This window comes from Mytilus californianus, unplaced genomic scaffold (assembly GCF_021869535.1).
Source record: "Mytilus californianus isolate M0D057914Y unplaced genomic scaffold, xbMytCali1.0.p SCAF_1, whole genome shotgun sequence".
NCBI lineage: Eukaryota > Metazoa > Mollusca > Bivalvia > Mytilida > Mytilidae > Mytilus > Mytilus californianus.
In genome coordinates, this window is record NW_026262581.1 from 66,919,366 (window position 1) to 66,945,472 (window position 26,107).

General features: G+C 30.9%; 1 protein-coding gene across 8 annotated transcripts in view; it reads left to right on the forward strand.

The window, feature by feature from the left end:
- The window catches only part of LOC127723161 (neuronal calcium sensor 2-like), a 104,970-nt gene that overhangs the window by 70,284 nt on the left and 8,579 nt on the right, over nucleotides 1-26,107 (forward strand). For 3 of the 8 annotated variants that reach the window (XM_052229690.1, XM_052229668.1, XM_052229684.1), the window contains one exon: nucleotides 24,729-24,859. In XM_052229690.1, coding sequence (XP_052085650.1) covers nucleotides 24,749-24,859 — 111 coding nt within the window. In that variant the 5' untranslated portion in view covers nucleotides 24,729-24,748. Of the gene's footprint in view, nucleotides 1-6,335; nucleotides 6,596-6,995; nucleotides 7,131-7,152; nucleotides 7,213-7,243; nucleotides 7,361-22,136; nucleotides 22,226-24,728; nucleotides 24,860-26,107 lie in introns of those variants that run through there. The other 5 variants (XM_052229676.1, XM_052229710.1, XM_052229719.1 and 2 more) reach the window with 5 other exon arrangements.

The following is a 26,107-nucleotide window of genomic DNA, read 5'->3' on the forward strand; positions in this document are numbered from 1 at the left end:
AGGTTTAATCCACCATTTTCTACATAAGAAAATGCCTGTACCAAGTCAGGAATATGACAGTTGTTATCCATTCGTTTGATGTGTTTGAGCTTTTGAATTTGCCATTTGATTAGGGACTTTCGGTTTTGAATTTTCCTCAGAGTTCAGTATTTTTGTGATTTAACTTTTTGTCCATTATCTTGTCATTTGAACTGATGTAGTTTTTATATAATGCTGATTTGTGTCTGTTTGTCTATTATCTGGTCGTTTGAACTGATGTAGTTTTTATATAATGCTGATTGTTTCTGTTTGTCCATTATCTGACCGTTTGAACTGATGTAGTTTTTATATAATGCTGATTTGTGTCTGTTTGTCCATGATCTAGCTGTTTGAACTGATGTAGTTTTTATATAATGCTGATTCGTGTCTGTTTGTCCATGATCTAGCTGTTTGAACTGATGTAGTTTTTATATAATGCTGATTCGTGTCTGTTTGTCCATTAGTAATGTACTGTAGCTTAGTAAATTAATTATACATTTTGCCACCAATAAAAATAGGGCTTTTAATAGTTTACCCTTCAGCCTACATGTATAATTTTAATTTATTTTTAGCCTTCAGCTGATTGTTGATTTTATCAAGTACATAAGTGTTGATGGCAGATCTTTTAAGTGGTAGTCTGGTGAATATATTTACAACCTTGCTTCCTGGTGGCATTTTAGAGCTAGACAATATATATATAGACATCTCTATTCTTGAGGACTGTTTATTCACTTGGAGATATATTTTGAATTTAGCCAGAGTCAAAATCCTTGCCCAAGTTTTTTTCCAAAAAGGTGTTACTTCATAAGACTCTAATGAGCAATCATTTTCAACACATAATCAGGGGCAGATCCAGCCATTTTTAAAAGGGGGGGTTCCAACCATTATGTCCCCATTCAAATGCATTGATCGTCCAAAAAAAGGGGGGTTCCAACCACCCCCCCCCCCCCAGGATCCGCCACTGATTAATGACAGCTATATATATAGAAGCTTGGTATCTTGATGAAATATCTTGAAATAGAACTATTTTCCGGCTATGTTGTGGATCATATGTATGTTAACTGTGGTCAGTGGAACCCCTGTCTAATTGTTTTAAGGAGTTCCTCAAAAAAAAAATCTGTATATAAAGGCACTAGAGAAACTATTTTAATCATTTTGGTTTTTAGATACCGGTAACTATGACTTTTATTTTTCAGCAGTATAGGGTATAGGGACCATCCTTCAATTTGTAGATTTTGGGAGTATAGGTTGGCTGTGCCAACTTTCTACTTGTATTTACTATCAATGAACAACAGAAAGGTATCAGATGCAGGGAAAACTTTTGAATTTGCATCATAGAATTATTTTGATGATAAAATACCTCATAGGTTTTGCTTTTGAAGCAATGCACTTTTAATTTTAGACCAAATATTTTATAAACTTGATTTTCCTGCTGGTTAAATGCAAAATAGCAATTGACTTTCTGTCTTATAAAATAAAAATGAAAATAAAGAAAAAAAATTCAGTTTTTGGAAGAATATAGCAAGATTTTTTCTTCACCATTTTTTCGTAAGGCTAAATAAAAGGTTGAGTAAAACTTATAATTCCAGATAAGTATAGATTTTCTTCCAGTTTGATGTGAGATATATTATTTTCATTTGATTATCTCCAGAAATTATAGGATAGGGGAAGACTGATCAGATATATTATAGAGGTCTACCATTGAACAAAAATTAAGATAGATCATGACTAAAAAAGACAATCAAATTGTAGTTATTGAGCTGAGAAAAGAATTGGAGTTCACAGGATTTGGATTGATATTATATCATACTGCTTTAGTTGTTACACTGACGAACTATTCACCATCAGTAGTTTAAGCAAATATTTATTCTGTCTGATGTAGGATATTTATTTCCGGCAGTGGCGGATTCAAGGGGCATATAGGGTATACACGTTCCTTTTGATGTGAAAAAATATCCTTATATTTTTAAGCTTGAATTGTCATTTTTAGTCCCCTACCGACGAAGTCGAAGGGGACTTTAGGTTTGCGCTCCATCCGTCTGTCTGTCTGTCTGTCTGTCTGTGTCTGTGTCTGTGTCTGTGTCTGTCTGTCTGTCTGTCTGTCTGCTGGCTTGAAGATTTTGATTTGATATTTGGTTTATTGTTTTATGACATACAGGTAAAGTTCAATTTTCACAATTTTAGCTTTTCTCTTTGTTCAGTTAAAGCCCTTTCCCTAGAACTAAATTTTTGATGAAATACTTATTAATTAGTAGATTTCTGTTCAAAGGGAAATAACTCATTTAAAAAAAAAAAAATTAAAAGACAAAATGACATTTTGGATTTTTTTTCCTTGTCTTTGGTAAATTGTTTGATGAATTTAGTAGAAGTTTATTTGTCATTCTTGAAGATATTGATTTGATCATTAGTATATAGTTTTATCATGACAAGTTACAGATCAAGTTGGAATTTTGTTCCGGTCTGATGATTTTGTGGAGAGTTATGGTTTTTGGAAATAGAAAATTCACTTAAATAATCAGTTTTCAACAGTTTTTTTCGTCATGCTTGAAGATTTTGACTTGATACTTTTATGTAGTTTACACCATGACAAGTTATAGATCAAGTTAGAATTTCGTTCCATTACAATGCATTTTTAACCTGTAGGGGACTATGTATTGCCATGCAATACTCACAGAATGCTTGTTTTTTATACTATTTTGGACATTTACACATCCTCCCTTTTTCCTAGGACCCTGGATCAGCCCCTGATGGCTGTCCAATATTTGAAATTCACGAGTGTATTCCTTTTTCACACTAGTGTGTTTATTCCACTGGAAATAAAACCCTGGGGAAAATATGAATTTACACACTGGTGAATTGCTTCCAAAGGGAATCACTACTGGAAAAGATTCAGTTACAATAGCAGTTCTTTTCTTTTGATTTATTGTGTAATTCATTTATTACCTCCCTTAGCGCTCTGTATCCATAGGCTTTCTTTATGGCACAGTAAATTATAGAATTTTATAAAAGTACTGATGTACTGAATGATGATCATATTGATAATTTTATAATAAATCATACTGGCATTTTAAAATTAATGCATACAGCTATTTAAAAGGTTTAATTGGGTTGTTATTTAATCAACTATGAATAACTTTGTGTCCAGCATTTCAGTTTAACTTAATAAATAAAAGTACTAACTGTGCTTGATCAATCGATATTGTAACATGCAATTTCAAGATGGGCGTGTATTTGCCATGAAATCACATCTGTAGCTGAATCTCCAAATAAATTAAAATGAATTTATAAAGCATTCTACGTAAATGTAAGATGGTAAAGCTATCTTGAGTATCAAATAAAATGATTAGAATTGCAGCAACTTTAGCCTTTCTTTGTGATTTGTAGATAGGGAATTTTGGGGATAGCATAAATTCTGATTCCTTAACTGTAAATCTTGTAAACAGTATTATTATACCTATAGTATATATATATATCTTTATTTCTCAACAAACCATTTACAGTGGAATGGTACAGAGAACTGTGGGGACCTGACCTTTGTAACCCACCCGACTGTTGTCAAGTGAATGTCAATCAATCTGTAAGTCAAATTTGGAATTTTTGATTTCCAACTGATAAATGCATATGGAAAACCTTACTTTGGATTGAATCAAACTTGTACATGTATTGGTGGTTACACATGATGAGAAAAAATTGTCTACTGATTCTAAGGCCAACTTGTTAAAGTCAAGGTCACAGATACAATAAATTATTCAAAATAAGTGCTGAAAAAAGAGTTTATGGAAAATATGGGAAATATGGTCTCATATAATTAGAAGAATGTCACGAGGGATTAAGAGGTCAATATATTTTCAAGGTCAAGATGCTAAAAATAAACCAATATCAGCCTGTTTTTGAATAAGAACTCTGGAACTGCAGTCTGCACCAAAATCTTTTCCAACTACTAGTCCGAAGACCAATATTCTGATAATTTTCTTATGTGTCTAAACAACAATAATAACAATAATAATATAACAATGTGTGTGTCTATTATGTATTATGTGTCTAAACAAAATTTTCTAAATACTCACTAGTCCGAATAAAGTTCTACTAGTCTTGGGCATCGGACTAGTAGCTTAAACAGTGCAGACTGGAACCTTACTTGGGATTTGAATAAAACTTGAATTTATGGTCACATTATATAACAGAAATATGCAAGAAAGATCCATAATGAATTACAGTCCAAGGTCAAGATCACAAATACTCAAAAAGGTCAAAAATTCATGCAGTAAAAGATGAAAGCTGAAGAAGTTTAAAATATTTTGGAACCAAATTTAAAATAACATAATTATACTTAATAGAGGTCATATCATATTATCATTTAAATATTACATATAAGATCAAGGTCACTGTTACTGTTACTGAAACGGGTATAACATTATTGCTTCCTAGTTTAGAGTTCATGGAATTTAATTGGGATGGAACCCGTGAAACTTGAGTATGTGATCACAAGTAATATGAAAAAGATCCTGAACTTCAATAAATATTACTTGAACTTTTGTTACCAACTTCAATTTTGATGGAATTGTCTACAGCGAAAATATTAATGCACACCTTTACTGTAAAAAAAACTTTTGAGCTCACCCGGCCCAAAGGGCCAAGTGAGCTTTTCTCATCGTCCGTCGTCATTAACTTTTCCAAAAATCTTCTCCTCTGAAACTACTGGGCCAAATTTAACAAAACTTGGCCACAATCATCATTAGGGGATGACCACACCTGCCTATCCAACATGGCTGACATTAAACCAAACTTGGCCTCAATCATTGTTAGGGTATCTTATACTATTTATTATGATTTAAACCTTATTTTACATGATTTCCAAAACCACAGTAGATACAGGTGAGCGACACAGGCTCTTGAGAGCCTCTAGTTTTTAAATGTCAAGATAAAGGACTGCATCAAGTTGCATTATGGGAATGTCCCTGTTTTGGGAGGTTCTGGTTTGTCAATACATTATTTGCATGGATGCTGAAAGGTGTAATGCCACCTAATCATAGTATGTCACATCCGGTTTCATACGAAAAAGGGTCGAAAAAAAAATAATCCCTTGAATTTGACAGTTGTAGGAAATTAATCCTACATTTCATTACAGTTCAAAATTTCTGAGTCATAAACATATATCTTGGGTGTTAACTGTTTCAAAGCACCATTCTTTTTTTATTTTGTGATTCTATAAAATATTTTGAAAACTTGAGGTTACATGGTTACTTAAAAGCTTATAAACAGGAAAAAAAGGGGTGAAAATTTGATTGGTTAAATTCCAGTGATGGTTATTATCTTATATGCAATGAAATGTTATGTGAAATTTTGTCTGTAGTACTGGACAGGATAAAACTTTACTCATGCCAAGTATTTCTTCATTTTAAACAAAGATAATTTCTGCACTATTTTTTGAAAAATGCCAATTTAACAAAGACTAATAGGAAAAAAAACAATGGTGGTATTACTCCTGCTATGCAATTATCAAGGAACTGGATTGGAATATCTGAATTGGTTCTTACAATGATAAGTTGTTGTTGGACCCGGTTCCTTAATTGGACATACCAATATATTTGAAATTTCATTGAAATGTCAATGCTCACCCATCTTTAGGAAAGTCATCAGTTTCTTAATTTCTGCAATTATCAATTTTATTTTTTTCTGAGATTTGTACTAATGTATCAAGGAAATTGACAAGGGAAGTCGGTAAATGTCAGCGAATTTTTCTCTAAATTGATCTGTTTTTTTTATTGTTTATCTAAAAAAGTTAAAATTTCTTTTTTTTTCTTGTATTTCCAAATCAACACAATAACAATATGGCCTGTACAAATATCTATTCATCTATATATTAATAAACATTTGTAAAGTTTTATCAGCAATAAGAGCTCTCACATCAAACTTCAAAGGTAATGTAAATTAATATACATATATTTATTCTTTTGTATATCATGTATCTGTTTCACATTATGAATTTAAAATTTTTCCTCAAAAAGATTTTTCCCAACAATAAAACCTGCTCTTCTTGGATCACCTTGGGTAAGGAAAAATAATTTCAAGCTTTATCAATATCAAAATTGAAATTGGTAAAAATGAATCTGCTCCTATTGTTTAATTAAAGCTGAATGTTTCATTAGATACAGGTCATGTGTTACACCATTTACTTGTTCATTACTCAAAATCATTCTGACAAAAACCTAATAATTTGTACAAATATGGTTGGAATTAATTATTATACTTGTTAAGAGATTTTAGAAGCTTATTAAATCTGCAGTTACAATTGAAGTAATGCATCAGGGGATGATTGACTGGCCAGGCCTAATCAATATGTATCAAGAATTTACTCTCATTTGACTGTGTGGGTATTAGACGGACTGTGTATCGTTTAGTACAAATAGGATGAATTTAAATGGGTTTTGACTGATCTTATGTGAACGTGAAATTATATGTGGGATTAGATATGTTAAAAAGAAGAGATGTATTGAAGTAAACGATCTGTGGTTTTGTCTGTATGTATTAAAGACGTTATATTTGGGAGTGTCTTCTTTCTTAACTTATAACACAGGTAAGTGAATCAAGTTTTTAACACCTTTTTTATTTTGTAACTTTCCAATAAAAAAAGGAAACAGGTTTTAATGAAATATTTACGATAATATTAAATTATTGATAATTTCATAACTTTGTATTTATCTCTAATATTATTTCCCAATGTTTTCATTTGCTTTGAATGCATCTGACACCTGACGTATTAAGGAAATTTCACTTTTTTCTCTTTGACTAAAGTACAATTGATCAAGTGTTTTGTTTTTTTTTTTTGGGGGGGGGGCTTTCTGAATTCAACTTAAAATTTATATTATATGTTATAACAAGAGGATTATATAAAAATAAACCTGTTCTATACTTAAAAATATTATGACTAAACAGTAAACATTTTTATGTCAATGATATATTTATAGAAGCTTAAAATTCATTCTGCATGTGTATGAGCTATAAATAGCTGTATGTTATCACCTGATCCAAACTGCAACACATAGCTAGACAGGGGAATATGGATGTCCCACAAAGTATTATGGGAATGGCATGACTACCTTGCAGTTGGAGTATATTTTTTTTTCTTTCAAAGTTTCACTTACAGTGAGAGGGGATGAATCACTCTATCAGACAGGCTTATTCATTTTTGTGGTGATCTATATCATGTTTATGATTATACAAATTGATATTTACAACTTAACAACATGCTTGTGAACTATTTATTTATTTTGGATATGTTTCGAAGGATGCAGTTTATGTCAGGGCATCTGTTTTTGAATGTTTTATACATTATTTAGATGTAAGTCATAGGTGCTTGATTCCTGTCTCTTAGGTATCACAGTTTTTCAATTACAAGCAAAAACTTCAGTTTATATATAGACTGCTTAAATTGCTAAATTACAGGTATACATGTATTTCGCTTAAATTCTTTGGCAATTCAACCCTTTCCAGACCCATTGTATAAAAAAAGATTAATCAACATGTGGTTGCTGATGATCTCAGAAGATGATAGGATGAGTTTAAGGGTCATAACCTTTGTCAACTCACTGGATGAATCAAATTGTGCTAACAGGTGTTAATGAAATTGACAACTTTCAAGAATGTGGAAGGCACTCAAAGGGGATTTACATTTTATCAAAAATGAATATTTATTTGATAATCATTAGAGAAACAGATTTTTATATGATAACTTGTGTGTTATCAATTTATCCAATTTCCATAGTTAAATTGTCAATTTTAAAGGCCTTTCCAAGGCTCGTCCTTTAAAATTCCATAATTTAAATATCTTGATTGGATAAATCTGATAATCCACTGGTACCAATGTAAGAATCTATATGTATATGCTTTGTACGTCTGCTGTTGTAGCTACCTATAGAAACTTTTTGTTCATGCGGGTAGACAAATTACAGTTTTAATGAAGGAATTGTAACTTAATTTACATAGATTAGTCTGGTTTCGTCTTTTTATATGGGTCAAAATTGTCAAAATTTTGACAGGACGACAATTTTGACAGGATGTATTATGGTATACAAATGTCCGGCGTCCGTCTGTCTGTATGTCTGTACGGCGTCCACATGTCGCACGTAACTTGAGAACGACTTATCTAAATTTCATGAAACTTAACATAGTTGTTTCTTATGATGGTCAAACGATCTGTATACTTTTTGGTGAAAATAAGATTAAAACTTTTTGAGTTACGGTACTTTGTAACTAAAACGGGGTGTTTTTTTCATATGTCGCGCCATATCTCAAAAACAATTTATGATTATTGCTTAAAACTTTACACACTTCTTAGTTATATTAATCTAAAGATCTGTATACTTTTTGGTGATGATTCAAAATTTTATTTTAGAGTTATTGAGTTTTTTGTAAAAAAAGGGGGGGGGGGGGGGGGGTTCTTTCGCACTGTATCTCAAAAACAATTTATGATTATTGCTTAAAACTTTACACATCTTAATTATATTAATCTAAAGATCTGTATACTTTTTGGTGATGATTCAAAATTTGATTTTAGAGTTATTGATTTTTTATATAAAAAAAGGGGGGTTTTCACATGTCATGCCGTATCTCAGAAACGATTTATGATTATTGGATAAAACCTCACACACAAAACGATGGGTGTATCATGCGCTCGTGGCGCAGCTGTTTATTGAAAATTGAGGTCCAATGGGGCATGACATGTGATGTTTTTATACGCCCTTCAAAAATTTGACGGGACGTATTATGTTATACAAATGTCCGTCCGTCTGTCTGTCCGTCTGTCCGTCTGTCCGTCTGTCTGTCTGTCTGTCCGTCTGTCCGTCTGTCTGTCCGGCGTATATATGTCGCACCGTAACTTGAGAATGACTTATCCAAATTTCATGAAACTTAACATAATTGTTTCTTATGATGGTCAAACGATCTGTATGCTTTTTGGTGAAAATAAGATTAAAACTTTTTGAGTTACGGGACTAAGTAACTAAAACAGGTGTGTGTTTTTTTCACATGTCGCGCCGTATCTCAAAAACAATTTATGATTATTGCTTAAAACTTTACACACTTCTTAGTTATATTAATCTTAAGATCTGTATACTTTTTGGTGATGATTCAAAATTTTATTTTTGAGTTATTGAGTATTTTGTTAAAAAAGGGGAGGGGTTTTTCACATGTCGCGCCGTATCTCAAAAACAGTTTATGATTATTGCTTAAAACTTTACACACTTCTTAGTTATATTAACCTTAAGATCTGTATACTTTTTGGTGATGATTCAAAATTTTATTTTTGAGTTATTGAGTATTTTGTTAAAAAAATGGGGAGGGGTTTTTCACATGTCGACCATATCTCAAAAATGATTTATGATTATTGCTTAAAATTTTACACACTTCTTAGTTATATTAATCTAAAGATCTGTATACTTTTTGGTTTTGATTCAAAATTTTATTTTAGAGATATTGAGTTTTTTGTAAAAAAAAAAGGGGGGTTTTCGCATGTCACGCCGTATGTCAGAAACTATTTATGCTTATTGCATAAAAATTCACACACAAGACGACGGGCGTATCATGCGCTCATGGCGCAGCTGTTTATTTATTTACTTATTGAGATGTAGAACATACACTTTTTTTAAGTAATTTTGATTAAACTCTTGTCCACTATGAACAATATTATATCAAACTGCATTACATATATCCCTTTGTGATTCTTTAAGAGCATAGCATAATGTCTATGGTCTTGGGATTTTTATTATGAGATGTTCTGTGTCATATCACTGTAAGAGTTTCACTTAAATAAAGCATGAATATTGCAAGGAATTATTCAGTTTCCTTTCTGGATTTTCTGAATCAAAATAGGTCAACACCATAAAATAATAGAATGGACCATTGAACTGACCTTGACATTTTTATATCTGTATGGAATATAAAAGTTTGGATTGCTTGTCATATAAATTAAGGTATATATATTGTATCCGATGAATTTCCAATACATATTGATACATATTAATCCTTATGCACTTAACTGCTTCTTAACTGTATAAAATGAATAAAATAATATTATATAAAGGAATTATCGGAGAGCTGATTAAAGCCAGCCATAGAAAGAAAATTTATTTGACATCCAAACTTCATTCAGAGAAAAAAATCCATCATAACTCATGATATGAAATATGAATCTTGAATTTACTGAGCAGAGTTATTATGTTTGCCCATTAGTCGTCCTTGCTTTTATTCATTAACACCTATTGTCGTCAAAATGTCATGATGATTGCTTAATTGCACTCCTTCAAAGAGATTTTCTTACCTAAAGCTGACTGCTGATTGTATTCTCAATCAGATTAATGGTCACCTTGCATTAATTTGTCAATAATTTTCAGCTAATTTTGTAGTAACCATACCAATAGTATAAATGCTAACAGGGAGATTTCACTTAATAGAATTAAACTTGATGAACCAACACTAAAGTTGATCTGTTGCATAACTGCATGGCTACATTGTAATGCATGAGTTTCTTGGGTTCAATCAGTTTATAATCCATTGAAGCCAGACATGAGCCTGATAATTCTAACTGTTAATTATACAGAAACCGTATCAGTCTTTAATACGGAGTTATATGCCATTTATAGCATTTTTACTGCAGAAATAGGATTTATACATACAGAGTTAAAAGGGGTAGCTTATTTACTGCTAAAAAGGATAAATTTCCAAATAACAGTGTACAAAATACACTATCTTTTCAGGTGTGGATCAAGGATTTTGTAAAAGGGGGCCCCTGAAAAGCAAACATTTACAGTGATACTTCAAAAGTCTATTCATTTATCACATATGAAGCTTAATAAGGGGAGCCCAGGCCTCCTGTCCCCCTTTTAATCTGTCCCTTGCTATTGATTTATTTCTAGGACAAAAGATAGGACCCTATTTCATGAACCTATATATTTTTTTTTGTGTATCCATACTATTAACATATAATAACATTATGATGAAATGAATGGGTTTTTGTCTTACACTAGCAGCATAACAAAAAGTCTGAAAAAACTGTGTGATTTGATTTAATATTTTTTTAAATTTGTAACAGATGCATAATAATAATAAGTAAGCTTATTAGAATGTAAGTAAATCCTAAATATATAGAAATACATAAACCTGTCTAAAAAGTTGTAAAAGTAGGAATTTTTTTATTGCATTAGTTTTTACTGATGTTTTATGTTGCAGTAATTAACAAAACTTTTACAGGAATCTTGCATAAGGACATCTGTTACAGTTATTTTTTTCATGAGCTTTTAAAACCCTTGTAACATGTTACTGAGTTGTGACTTCTATTAATTTATATTCATTGGTTTGAACTAGATTTATTATGTAGAATCTTGCAATCTAAAGCTAGCCATACAGTTTACTTTTGTCAATTTTAATTAGCTAGAAAAATTTAAATGTTTTGTGTAGATGTTGATTAAATTGTTATCTTCTCTGCAGTTTAATTGTAAATTTGATATCATTAGGTTATCTCCCTTAATTTTTTATTGGATTACGTTATCTCCCTTGATTTTTCTTTTTCAATTCATTTAGTGAGAAAGTAAAAAAAAAAAGTGTTATTTCACCCCAAATTTATTATTCTTGACTCTTGAGTTATCTGCATGTTGATCAATAAACCTTTTAGTGGGTTTTCCCATCATGATTCATTCATAAATAGCCGAAACATTTATTGTGCTTGAGGTTGGTATAATTAGATATATACATGTAAATACTCTTTTTAAGCTTATGAATAAATTATTTCCACAAAATAAATCCTAATAAATCTAGAGTAAATTACTCTGACGTCTTGGTATATTATCTATGTTTTAACCAAGAAACAACCATATAGAGGATAGATATCTGATTGTGCGGAGACATTATTAGATGTTTATAAGAATCTGTATGATTTCCCAGGAGTAATTGTGTCTACCTATCCTAAAAATCTAGTTATTTTATCAGAAAAATATGTTCTTTATCAGGATAAATCACAGAATTGGGTTATTTAGGATTACTTTCTAAGGTCTTCTTGACTTATACTTTTCATTTAGGGAAAGTTTTTGGAAACGAAATGAAATGGGGAAGTCAGAAGGGAATAGAGACCAGATTTTTCAAATTCTCCTGGCTTATGTCAGTTTTAGAGTCTACTGTTTGTGTCATCTTCAGGGTCTTTCATATATTGTGTAATTGTTGTTTGTATACCTGAACCAGTGACACAAGATTTATGCATATTCAAGTTCAAAGCCTGACTGTTGTGGAAGATTAAGAAAATATTCTGGCCACACCATGCAGTTAACATTCATCTTTTAAATGATTTATGAATTTCTAGTTACCTTTGAATCTTGATACATGTATGAGGAGGGTCAAATTTGATACAGATATGATGAAGGTAATTTTTGATACAGGTGTATGAGGAAGGTCAATTTTGATACAGGTATGCGGAAGGTCACATTTAATACAGGTACAAATATGAAGGTCAAATGTGATACCTGTATGAAGAAGGTCAAATTTAATATAAGTATGAGGAAGGTCAAGTTTGATATAGACATGAGGTTGGTCAAGTTTGATACAGGTATGAGGTAGGTCAAGTTTTATACAGGTATGAGGAAGGTCAATTTTGATACAGGTATGTGGAAGGTCAAGTTAGATACAGGTATGTGGAAGGTCAAGTTAGATACAGGTATGCAGATTGTCAAGTTTGATAAAGACATGAGATAGGTCAAGTTTGATACAGGTATGAGGTAGGTCAAGTTTTATACAGGTATGAGGAAGGTCAATTTTGATACAGGTATGTGGAAGGTCAAGTTAGATACAGGTATGTGGAAGGTCAAGTTAGATACAGGTATGCAGATTGTCAAGTTTGATAAAGACATGAGATAGGTCAAGTTTGATACAGACATGAGATAGGTCAAGTTTGATAGACATGAAATTGGTCAAGTTTGATACGACATGAGATAGGTCAAGTTTGATACAGACATGAGATAGGTCAAGTTTGATACAGACATGAGATAGGTCAAGTTTGATACAGACATGAGATAGGTCAAGTTTGAAACAGACATGAGATAGGTCAAGTTTGATAGACATGAAATTGGTCAAGTTTGATACGACATGAGATAGGTCAAGTTTGATACAGACATGAGATAGGTCAAGTTTGATACAGACATGAGATAGGTCAAGTTTGATACAGACATGAGATAGGTCAAGTTTGATACGACATGAGATAGGTCAAGTTTGATACAGACATGAGATAGGTCAAGTTTGATACAGACATGAGATAGGAGATAGGTCAAGTTTGATACAGACATGAGATAGGTCAAGTTTGATAGGACTTGAGATAGGTCAAGTTTGATACAGACATGAGATAGGTCAAGTTTGATAGGACATGAGATAGGTCAAGTTTGATACAGACATGAGATAGGTCAAGTTTGATAGGACTTGAGATCGGTCAAGTTTGATACAGACATGAGATAGGTCAAGTTTGATAGGACTTGAGATCGGTCAAGTTTGATAGGACTTGAGATCGGTCAAGTTTGATACAGAAAGATGAGTATGTTTAAGGTTTGAGAGGTAAACATCAAGGAGACATATATTGAACATCACCTAGCAACCAATTTTGAATGATTGTAAATGTTGTTATTAGCTGTTTATGCTCTTTTACATTCAAAATAGAAATTTTATTTACTTGCAGTCTGTCATAATTTACTTGCAGTCTGTCATAATAGCCTTGCAAATTTTGTAAATGGGTAAATATCAATGTTTTGCAGAAATTATGTTTTATGACCATTTGATTTATTTATAATTGGTCTATAATGGTCTTTATTACCTTTTGATATAGGAAAATGTGATAATAAGTTCAAAGCTGTAAATTGGTGCAGATCAATTTGATTTTATCCATTATGTCTGACCTTGTAAAGCATGTTCACAAATGACATTTAGTTTGACAAATTCACATTTAGGAATATTTAATACTTTTTAGAGGCATTTGATGGAACTTTAAATATCTTTAATCAGAGATATTTTAGATAATGCATTAGTTTTGTTCATTATAAATAAAGAGAGATATTTTAAATTGTGCATTTATTTTGTTCATTCTCAACAAAAGATGTAGATAGAAAAATAACAGAAAAATATTGTTATGATTATGAACTAAGTAACTATGTATATACAGAAAGTGTACATTTTTATGCCCCGGCTACAACAGTAGGGAGAGCATGAGGTTTTTCAGTCCATACATCCATTGTACCGTTTGTATGTCCTGTATCAGGTCTACATTTTTATGCTGAGGCTTACTAGTAGGGAGAGCATGGGTTTTTTTCAGTCCATACATCTGTTCTTAAGTTTTATGTCCTGTATCACCAGTGGTCTTTGATGTAAATTGGTTTACCATGAATCTGTGGTCATATCAACTTGAAACTTAGTACCAGTACACATTATTATGATGTGAACATCCTGAATTATATATATATCAAATAGGTACTGAACATGGAAATATGATAGTGTGAAGCCAGCACTTTCTCAAGTTAAAGTTTTGGTTTAAGAATGTTTACCATGAAGTCATGGTCACAATAGCTTGAAACTTAGTTAACTAGCTCATTATGATGTAAATCTTTTCAAAAGTATGGGCCAAATAAGGGTTTTGACCCCGAATTTCACAGTTCACTGAACATTGAAATGTAATAGTGTGACAGACCATGGAGTCCTATGGACACATATGGTTGTTATAATGTGTGTTTTCTCATGGATAAAGCATGTACCATGCGATCTTGTCAGAAACTTTCATATTGTAATTTGCATGAAAACTAGTAGCACATGCCAATTAAATTGATTCATAGTAAACTCTAGGTGAATATATCTATTGAAATTGAATTAAAATTACTTATCCATCATATTTATTCTTCCACATTTCATTGTAAATATGTTCCATCTCTTCCATTCTAGTCACTTTAAACTTAAAATTGCATTTAACCATTTTACAGTATAATTTTGAGAAACTGTTAAAAGAAATGAATATTGAGAAAAAAGAATCCTATAATAAGCATTCAGTTTTTTCAACATAGTCAAAATAAGCACACAAACTTAGCTGATACATTTCTTGAAAGACATTAAATTCCACCTCATTTGGATCTGTATGCCTATAACCCTATGATGTGACCTTAGTTGATCAATTGTGAATGTGCTCAGCATGTTCAGTAATTGAAATAATGTCAGCTGAAAAAGTTGAGAAACTTTATTTTTTAATTTTGGTATGCCCTTTAGTATGTTATAAATCGAGAGTTTGAGTCAATTTTGTGGGTATGGACAGCCAATAACCTTTACAGTTTGGTTGCCCTCAGTGTATTTCCACTCAATAACATGTAAAAGCTATGTATTGTTTTGATAGCTGTGGAATATTAACAGGGATTCACAATGTAATTATTTAGAAGTTTTGGACTTGTAGTTTTAAGGGGTTAAATAAAAAAAAATAAGGCATAAGGAATCACTTACTAATTATTTCCAGTGCCAATAAATTTCAGATATAATTAAGATATAAACCAGTTATTTGAAAGAAGAAAGTGAAATGTATAGTTATTAAAGTTGATTCAGTGGTCGTAATGATGGCTCCTGGATATTGATGGTTATTGTTCTGAATAGAAACATAGATTGTAGGATCCTGTAAATGCATGTTACCGGTAATATCTGAATAGAAACATAGATTGTAGGATCCTGTAAATGCATGTTACAGGTAATATCTGAATAGAAACATAGATTGTAGGACCCTGTAAATGCATGTTACCGGTAATATCATAAAATGGAAATAATTTGAAAGTATTCATGTGATTATCTCTCCATTGTATAGAAAATCTATTATGTGAAAGCAATTTATTACCTTTTAACTTGCGTACATAATTTTCATCACTTTGTAATCCTGGGTTATCCATCTGTTGGTGGTTGAATGTTTAGTTTTTGCTTCGCCTGAAGGACACATTTCTGCCTTGTGTAATGCCTTCTTTACTTGATTTACTACAAAACCACATATAGATACCATTTAAAGATATCTGAAATCACCAGATTTGGTGTACTTATGGTACAGTGTAATACCTCAAGGGAAGGAGATTTAGTCCTGTTCACATTAAGGATGTTCCCTCCTCTTGTTTTTGAATTTTTGTCAGATATTCGGAATCCTCTGGTTTAATCCATGTAGTGGCATTAAAAAAAAATTGCCCGCTAACCCCTACTTTTCTTTTCATAATTTGATTGCATATAGTTTAAAATGTCATCTTTGAAAATCTTATTAAATCCTTGTTATTTTTTCATAGTTTTTGAAAGAAAAAAGGTGCCAATGTTAAATGTATGAAAAATCTAGAGAGAATCACTTCCCGCAAAATTTTCAATGGCTTATATCTCGAAAAGAAGCACACAGACCCTTCATTTTTTTCTGCTTATATAGTTCCTTTATTTATATACTACTAATTTATAACAGTCTTTTAAAAAGCTTGTTATTTTTATACAGAGTAGCGAACATCCTTAAAGAAAAATCAAGTCCTGTTCACATTAAAGAAAAATCAATCTTCAAATCTATATTAATATAAAAATAAGAGGATGTGGTATGATTGCCAAATGAGACAGCTATACAGCAAAGAACAAATGACTTAAAAGTTAGCAACTATAGGTCAACATACGGCTTTCAACAATGAGCAATACCCATACCTCATAGTGTTAGCTTTAAAAGGCCCTGACATGACAAATGAAACAATTGAAATGAGAATGTTGCTTCTATGATGAGTCTTGAGGTTTTCAGAATCTGAGCAAAAACTAGCTACCTTGAAGTCAGAATAATTTATGACTGAACTGGTTGAAATGTCTGTTTTCTTATTGTCTGATAGTTTGTGAATTTGCACATTAAAAATCAAAGGTTTTCCAGTATTCTGCAAAGCTGGATTCATGATTTAATGTTTTCATTGTGAATATGGTTATAAGAATATATGCTGACTTTTAAAATCCACCACCTTCCATTTTAGAAATATTTAATGATCTCTACAAAAAAAACTTGAAGGTCTCTAGACTTTGATTGATACATATAAATCTTAATAAAGCTAGTACTGGTTGATTTCCGTTATGAACAAAATGATTTGCAGAAGTAAATGAAAAAAAGTAATGGAAGAAATAACTTTTAGTATCACAAAATATCTTCTCTTTCATCTTTCTTGTAATTGAACAATAAAGTATAACAATGTTTCTCCATTTAATACAGAGAATTCAATTAAGATATCTGTATCATGACAAAAGGAGGTATTATTTGTATTGGATCTGGGCAAAATTGCCTGCTATCCAAATAAAACAATTCAATCTATTAGACAAATATGTCAGAATGATTTCCTTGTAGATTGTGTATGATCTAATCAAACTGGACTGACTTTTTTGTTGGAACTGATGGGATAATTTATTTACGTAATCATTTGTCTTACACAAGAACTGATGAGAAAAAAATGATATATAGAGAATATCCATATGGCTTTTTCAATATCACATCCGTATTAACCCAAGACACCAATATAATCCCAAGAGCTCTGCTCGAGGGATTATATTGGTTGAGGGTTGATACGGTGTGTGATATTGAAAAAGCCATATCATATACACTTTATTATATACATATACCTCACGTAGATGTTTTTTATGTGACATGACGTCATACAGGTAAGGAGGTTTGAAATGACGTCATATAGATTATAGGTTTGACATGACGTCATACAGATTAGGGGTTTGATAAAGCCTTTTAACAGTGACTACAATCAATGACGTGACGTCATACAGATTAAAGGTGTGATAAAGCCATTGCAACCGTGCTGATATCGATATCATCACGGGTGGCTGATACAACACGCTTGCCAATGATTGTATTACACATACAATTTATCTGTATTTACTACTAAGTATATAATAAAATTAATTAGATGTTGCAAGAGATAATAAATAAAATATTAATAAAAAAATTATCTATAGATGTAAACACTTTACATATAAATCAGTGGTCAAACTTGATTGTAATGTTTTTCTTATGAGTAAAAGAACAATCAGGAGTACAAGGTAAGTGGAAGGTTCACTTACTAAAGAATATGCTTTGAAATATATATTAACAAAAAAACATCTTCACCTATGTTGTACAAAAAGTTAAATTTGCTGCTTTGGATATTTATAACTTTTATCGACAATGTTGGGGTGAGGAAATAAAGCTTTCAATTAAATTTTAAAAATTGGAACCTTCACTTTAATATGAAAACTTTATGCTATGAGATGTCAGTCCTGCAGAGTTGTGGAACTTTGTCAGTCTGGATTTTTTGGACTTTGTTTATCTACAGTCCAGTAGCTCTTTTTACAAAAAATCTAACTATTCAAATAATCTTTAGTTATACTAAAATGTTCATGAAAAGTTTACACATATTTTTTCTTGTTTGATTTTTATTATGTTGATTGCAGAGTTGTGGGACTTTGATCATCATGCCCTCTGTTACCAATAGTATAATAATATCTGGTCATATAATCAAGGTTTTTGTGTTGTTGATGACAAAATGATTTCTGTAAGTTGAACCTTTGACCTAAGTTCTTTATTTTTGTACTTTTGTCTTTTTGATAGGTTAATGATTATTAATTAAAGTCATGCATCAAAACTGTTATAGCTTTGGATGTTCATTGTAAATATTGAAAGTTGCAAGAATCAAAACTGTGATTGATGAAACAAATTCCTTGTAAAAGATATATTGCTAACTTATTTTATTTGTTTTGTCCATGAATTGTCAAAAACATAAGTTGTGTAACTTCTTCATTATATTTTACATTGCAATCGAAGTTAATCAGTGGGCTAGATTTACTTAATGGCCACCTGTAGTACAGGCTGACTTTGTAGTTTGAATTTTATCTAAATTAAAGAGGGATTATGCTGTTTGAGAGAATATTTGATAATAACAGAAAATCTGTGGTTTATTTTTTGTTTAAAAGAAACAGAAATTCAATTAACCTAGAGATCTTGTGGTTTAACTAATGAACTGAAAAGCAGGTGCTTGCATAAGAATTGATCTTTATATATGTCTACTGCATGTCAGTTATCCAGTAGCTTTCCAAATCTGTAGTCTATTATTCTGTCTTTATACACATGCTTAGCTAACATGATAGTGAACAATCTTGTAGAAAGGCATCTGGTAAAATTTCTTTCTGATGTGAAGTTTCCAATTTTACTAATGTATTAGTAATGGATAATTTGATGTGATGTGTTTTATTCTTTGTTGTATCCTTAGAATTGAATTGGTTTTCGAAATAATGTCCTAGGATAAACTTCCAAACTAGATGAGATATTTATTGTAAAAGAGTTCATTGTAATACAGTTCTTTTGTTGAGTGATATAAGTTATCATTCAGATTCAAACAACTGGAGTGTAGTTTTATTCAAAAGTATCCCTGCTGTAATACAAGCCTGTAACTAAGGGGAAACAAGCCTGTAACTAAGGGGGTACAAGCCTGTAACTAAGGGAATACAAACCTGTAACTAAGGAGGATACAGGCCTGTAACTTAGAGGAACACAACCCGGTGAGTGTAACCTAAGGGGGAAGGAAGCAAGTTTTTTAACTTAGAGGGATACAGACCTGTAACTAAGGTATACAAGCCTGTAACCAAGAGGATATAAGCCTGTAACTAAGGGGATACAAAGCTGTAACCAAGAGGGATACAAGTCATAACCAATAGGAATACTTTAGTCTTTAACTAAGAAGGATCCAATCCTGTAAACAGGGATATATGAAAGGGGTTTTAAAGAGATGTGAACACATTTTTTTTAATAAAAAAGAAGGTACTGTTACAGGTAGGAGTTGAGACCTAACATTGAATAATAATCTTCTTCACAACAATCTTCTTTTCATGGGACAGTTATTTCTAGAAAATATTGTTCAATCTTATGATATTTTTCAATTACTGAATTGTCTAAATAAAGTATATAGAAAAAAAAGAATCTGCTTCTTACTTTATAAGATGCAATGTAAATTTCACACATTTAGTAGCCACTAGCCAGGACTTCATACAATTTGTTAAAAAGTAATGAGGTTTTCTCAGAAACTCAGCAATAATTGGACAAAAGCGGAATTTAGCAATATTGTATAAATTTGTAAAGCAATTAGTTCAACTTCAATTGCTTTCAAAATAATTATTGTGAAAATGATTTGCATTTAATGGTTTTTACTTAGGACATCTATGACAATACATAATTTTGTTTTATTAAACAGTAGCAAACTTAAACATAATGAAAAACAAAACTGTTTTATGACAAGGTCTTTATGTTCTTTTATCCATATGTATATCTGATCAAAGTATAGAAGATCTGATTAAAATCCTTTTAAGCAAAAATTATTCAGTGATTTATAAAGAAAAAGTTTAATAAGACCAACTTAACTGTTTTTGGTGTAAATTGACCAATTTATTCAGAATAATCTGTTTAAAGTTAAAGTATTCCATGCATCAAAATATGTGACATAAGGTGCTTGAAATTAATTAACTTTAGCAGTATTATTAAGTTGTTCCTTTCACCCTTTAAGAATGCATTAAAGTCTGTTGGGTTTATAAACAGATTAATAATCGGAGTTTTCCAATAAATGAAATGCGACATTATTCCTGTCTGCACATCTAACAACTGATAATCAGTTAAGGGTGCTGTTCTGTATAATTTGGTGGTAAATTTTAGTCAATATGGCCTTAAAAATTACAATTCCCTCTATAAGAATAAATGATGATCAGACAGTAACCAAACAATACAAACAATATCCATTGGTGGTTGATGTGGTTTATTATTTAAACTTCTCAATATGTTTGGAATTCCTGTTCCTTATTGTACCTTTTCAATGCACCAAAGTTAAAGTGTTATTTTCAATTTCAACTGAGGTTATATTAAATTTGAACCTGCATCTGGCTTTTGCATTCAACTACTCTCTTGATTGACCTAAAGATTGCCAGTTTTCTACTAAAGTCCATGGTTCTTGCTTCACCAATAATAATTGGGTTCCATGATTATTAAAAGCCAAGCATGCTGAAAGTGGTGTTAAATGCCAACAATAGATGATCAATTATTTATTCTCAGTAAGGTGCTGTATTAAACCAATAAACTAGTTTAAATTAGTCATTTGATAAGTATGACAGTCCAGTTCCTATCATCCACAGTATCCTGATTTGATTGAATGTTTTGTATTTTATTATAAAGTGTATTTCATTGTGACCCAATTTTTTTTTAATCCTCGGTATAAGAATCAAATCATAATTAACAGCAAACCAACAATACATAAAAAAAATAATAGAAATGTGTCAGCAACCCAACAGTACATAAAAATGAAACATATCTATAAATAGAAATTGGTATGTTACATATGTCTAATTCTAAGTTGTTTATATCTAGACATTTAGTTTTGAATGAATTCAAATAAGACTACCAAATACTGCCAATTGATAAGAAGAATTAACCACAACCTTTTTGTTGGTGTCATCATTTCACTGATGATTTCAGATGTGTGATATGCAGAGTATGAAATCATTAATTAAATAATTCATTGTCCATTGCTATTGCTACAAAAATTTAATATGGAAACCATTGGGTAAGATTGATTTTAAATACAGTAAATGGGTCATTTTTTTTCATTTTGTTTTATTGTCTTTTTTTTTTACATTTTCCGCATGATTTTTTTCATTTTAATTATCTAGGATTTTTGGAAAGTAATCTTCAGATGCAGAGAAAATAATTATTTTAAACCTTAATCCAGGATTCATATAAATAAATAACTTACAGAGGGATTAAATGGATTGACTTTCCAGGTATTGTTATAATTCCCGATAAAAGCTGAGGAAACCTCCCAATGGAATTATAAATTATTCCTCAATTTACAGTCTAATCCTAATCACCTTATATAATCTTTTAATCTCCCCAGATAGAAAACAATTGATCTATTTCTAAAATATCCATGTATAACCTAATTAGAGAAATTGACAATTATTACATCATCAGATCTAAATGGGAAATATTTTACAAAATGGTATGTTAGTCCTAGAGGCATTCATACACCTGTATTCTCACAAATTATTCGTCATTATCAACTATTTGAGGGTGATTGTGTCTTAACCTGAAGGCAACTATAGCCTTCAATTTTATTTTTACATTACTTGCTGAGAAAGTGTAACTTATGTAAGTAGATGTTTTTATTTGTTAAACTTTTTTAATAACTAATATTTAAGATATTTTGCATTATTGCACTATGCGTTACACTACATTTAACAGCATCTAATAGTAGAAAATTATATTGAAAGTTTGCATATATTTTACCTTAATTTGATGCTATGACTATGAATGTGAGATAAATGAAATTCCTCATATCAATTTTGTAAAATGAAGGTTACCTTCAAAGGCAACTGTAATATCTCTTGTATTCAAAAATAATATAAACATTGACATGTTTCCTCAATAAAAATGTAATTTATTAAATTATTGAAAAATGTATACACATTTATTTTGAAGATATCATGTCGTCATTTTAAATCTATTCAAATGTTATAGCATTTGAAGCTATTATATGGATATGGAGAAAATGTGTGTGACTTTTCCATTCTTATATGAACAATTCGATTGTTACAGTCACATTTTTGTTAACTGATTATATCTCTGACTCTTCCGGGTCCAAATGCATTGTAAATACTTCTTGTTTTCTATAACAATCAGTATTTATCTCCAAGCACTCTTGACCATGGTGTAGGGTATTAATTTAGTAAGAATTTTTTTTTTATGTTATCAAATGGTTTTGGAATCTTTATCAAGTTAAACCATATGACAGTAAAATATTGAGGAGTTTTAAAAGTGGGAAAAGCTGAGAAAATTGGGAGAGCCATTATTTATGTACTCAGTCAACACCTGAACTTCAACATGGATGTTTGAAGCATGTAAATAAAAAGGTTAATGTCCAAAAGGAGGTCATCCAAGTACAATAAACTTTAGTTATTTTGTTTGTGCCTTAGATATTGAAAGTGTACTTCCATTCTGCCTCAATGTAGAATTTCCTGTTCATTGAATACATTTGAGTCTGTTTTTTTCTGTGAGAAATGAATCCCTACAGAATATAAGTCATGGAATTATTACACTAATTTATATTTCCTTTTTAAAAATAAAAACTAATACTCTACTGTAAATTATTCCCTGATACAGATATCTACCTGAAAAGAAATGAATTGTTGGTTTTTATTACTAAAATAAATGTATGGTAGCTAGGAAACACAATTTTTATTTTATCATTGTCATAAAATTTCTGTTAATTGAATATTCATGTCTTGTGGGCATTTTTTTATTTCTTAAGAATAGGAAAACACAGTTATGTCCCTTGGCTATGTATTTGTTTAAAAGAAATAGTAGTGATCTACAAATACAATACATCAAGCCTCGAGTTGTGATTTTAACAAATGAGTGGTATGTCAGAAAACAAATATTTGGAATTATAATCTGAAAAACCTGACTGGGCTGTTTGAAAAATACATAAACATTATCAACCAGTGGCATCTGTGCACATTCTATGGTCCCACTGTCAGTTTATTAGTCCCCTACCAATGAAGTCTAAGGGGACTTTAGGTTTGTACTCTGTCCGTCTGTCTCTGTGTCTGTCCATCCGTCAGTCCGGCAAATCAATTTTCCACACTTTTTTCTTTGTGCTTAAAGATATTGATTTGATATTTGGTGTATAGTTTTATCATAACAAGTTACAGATCAAGTTCAAATTTTGTTCCGGTCTTACAATTTTGTGCAGAGTTATGGTCCTTGAACTTAGAAAATTCACTCAAATAATCAGTTTTCTGCTCTTTTTTTTGTCATGCTTGAAGATATTGATTTGATGATTGGTATATAGTTTTATCATGACAAGTTACAGATCAAGTTTGAATTTTGTTCCGGTCTGATGATTTTATGCAGAGATGTGGACCTTGGACTTAAAAAATTCACCCAAATAATCAATTTCAAATTTGTTTGCGTCATGCTTGCAGATATTGACTTGATATTTGTATCAAGTTAGCATTTTGTTCCAGTATAATGATTTTTTAACCAGTAGGGGACTATGTATTGCCAGGCAATACTCACAGAATGCTTGTTACTACTTAGATTTTACGAGGACTCAAGATTTGTGCAAAAAGTATAATTAATACCTTATATAAACTTAGTTTTATATTGTTTTGCAACTAAAGCATTTTATTGATATACTTTTTTGAGTTGGACAAGCTGCTTTGTAGGAAAACATAAAACTGTTTAGTCTAACTTTAAAAAAGGAATTAATACCTTTCAGCTAAATAGAGAATATGTCTTTATACAATTTGTCAAAAAATCCTTTATATAGGAATGTAAATGTTTAAATTCTATTGTTAATATTTTGAGCACACAAAAGCTTTCTGTAAAAAAAATTCTTTAGATCAAACCAAGTTCATTGTCCAGTTCAAGAAAAATGTAAGAGTTAGGAGTGGCTATTTTGTTTAAGATACCCTATCTTTAGATATACATGCCGATGTGTGGTTTTTGTAATGATGAAGAAAATATGAAGTGTTCTGCCAATAAATATGAATATAAATAAAATAATTGATGTGTATCTAATTTCATCATTCAGCAGCCACAGATGTTTACTTTGTCATTTTATCATCTATGGAATTTTTTTATTTTTTAGATTGACGTCACAACTGCATCATGGGAAATAAACAGACAAAAAAGAAGTTATCGAAAGAAGATTTAGATTATCTAGTTAACAATACAAAGTTCACAAAAACGGAAATCAAAGACTGGTATAGAGGATTTATGGTAAAGTTTTATTTCCCAACATCAGCGGGGGTTGGGGGTGGGGGGTGGGGGTGTGAAATTAAAGACTGGTATAGAGGATTTAGGGTAAAGTTTTAACTAATACAATATTTCCCAACATCTGGGGGGTTTCAGACTGGTATAGAGGGTTTATCTTTAAGTTTTAACTGATACATGTACAGCAAACATACAATTAATAGAAGTTGAAACATAGAAAGTGACAAAACAATTCATAAAACAAAACTCCCACTTGAATTGTAACATTTAGGGGAATCAAGTGCCCCAAAGATCAAATTATTCCTGTTCTACGTAACTTACAACCAAACTGAATAGAGTCATTGCTATAGATATCAAACCACTCTTTGGCCTAAGAATGATCTAAACTACCATGGTACTACCTTATTCAAGCATTTTGACAGGTTATATACACCTATGACAATTGAAATCTTAAACTTGAGAATTAACCAATCTTTATAGAACTGAAGACTCAGTTCTTTATTTTTGACATGGTGTGATGCAGGTCAAGATACAGTATTGGCCTTGATTGTTTAAAAAAATGTAGAAATGAATGTTTTTCTAATAGTTTTAGGTTGTTTCACTTTTTTACCTTAAAGTTATAATTTTCCATAACTTTTAATGACTCAGTTCCAGCATGGAAAACAAAATTAGGATTTTGGGATAAATGGTTTAATTGTAGAATATAGAAACATCATCTGCACTATATGCCAAAGTGTCAGACATGATTATAGCTTTAAGACTCTTTGTTATTGATTAAATCTATACATAATGATCAAAGTTACCAGAGATTAAGAGTTTTCATTTTGAATCTTAGTGTTATGTTCAAAGTATCAGACATCAGCAAGGTTTAATCTGAAGATTTTGTTACATAAACTCATGGTTTTCATTTATAATGGGTACTTGTTACAGCAGTTTACAATTCTAAAAAAGCCATACTTAAGTTATTTTAGGGTTTGTAAAAATCATTTAATAACATAAAGTGCTTTATAAATTTCAATAGATATTTGGTTACCAAAAGTCAATTTGCCAATTACCAATTTGATTCTGTTTTTACACACTATTACCAAAAGTTGTTTCCTTTTGCCAATTGTAGACCATTCTAAACCAGACTATTGAAAAGCAGGATAAGTTTAAATTGATATATAAGCATTTTAACCATTTTTTTTTTTAAAATAACTATCTATATCAAAAGATTTTAGCATAACAAAAGATTAAATGAAATTAAAAGATTTG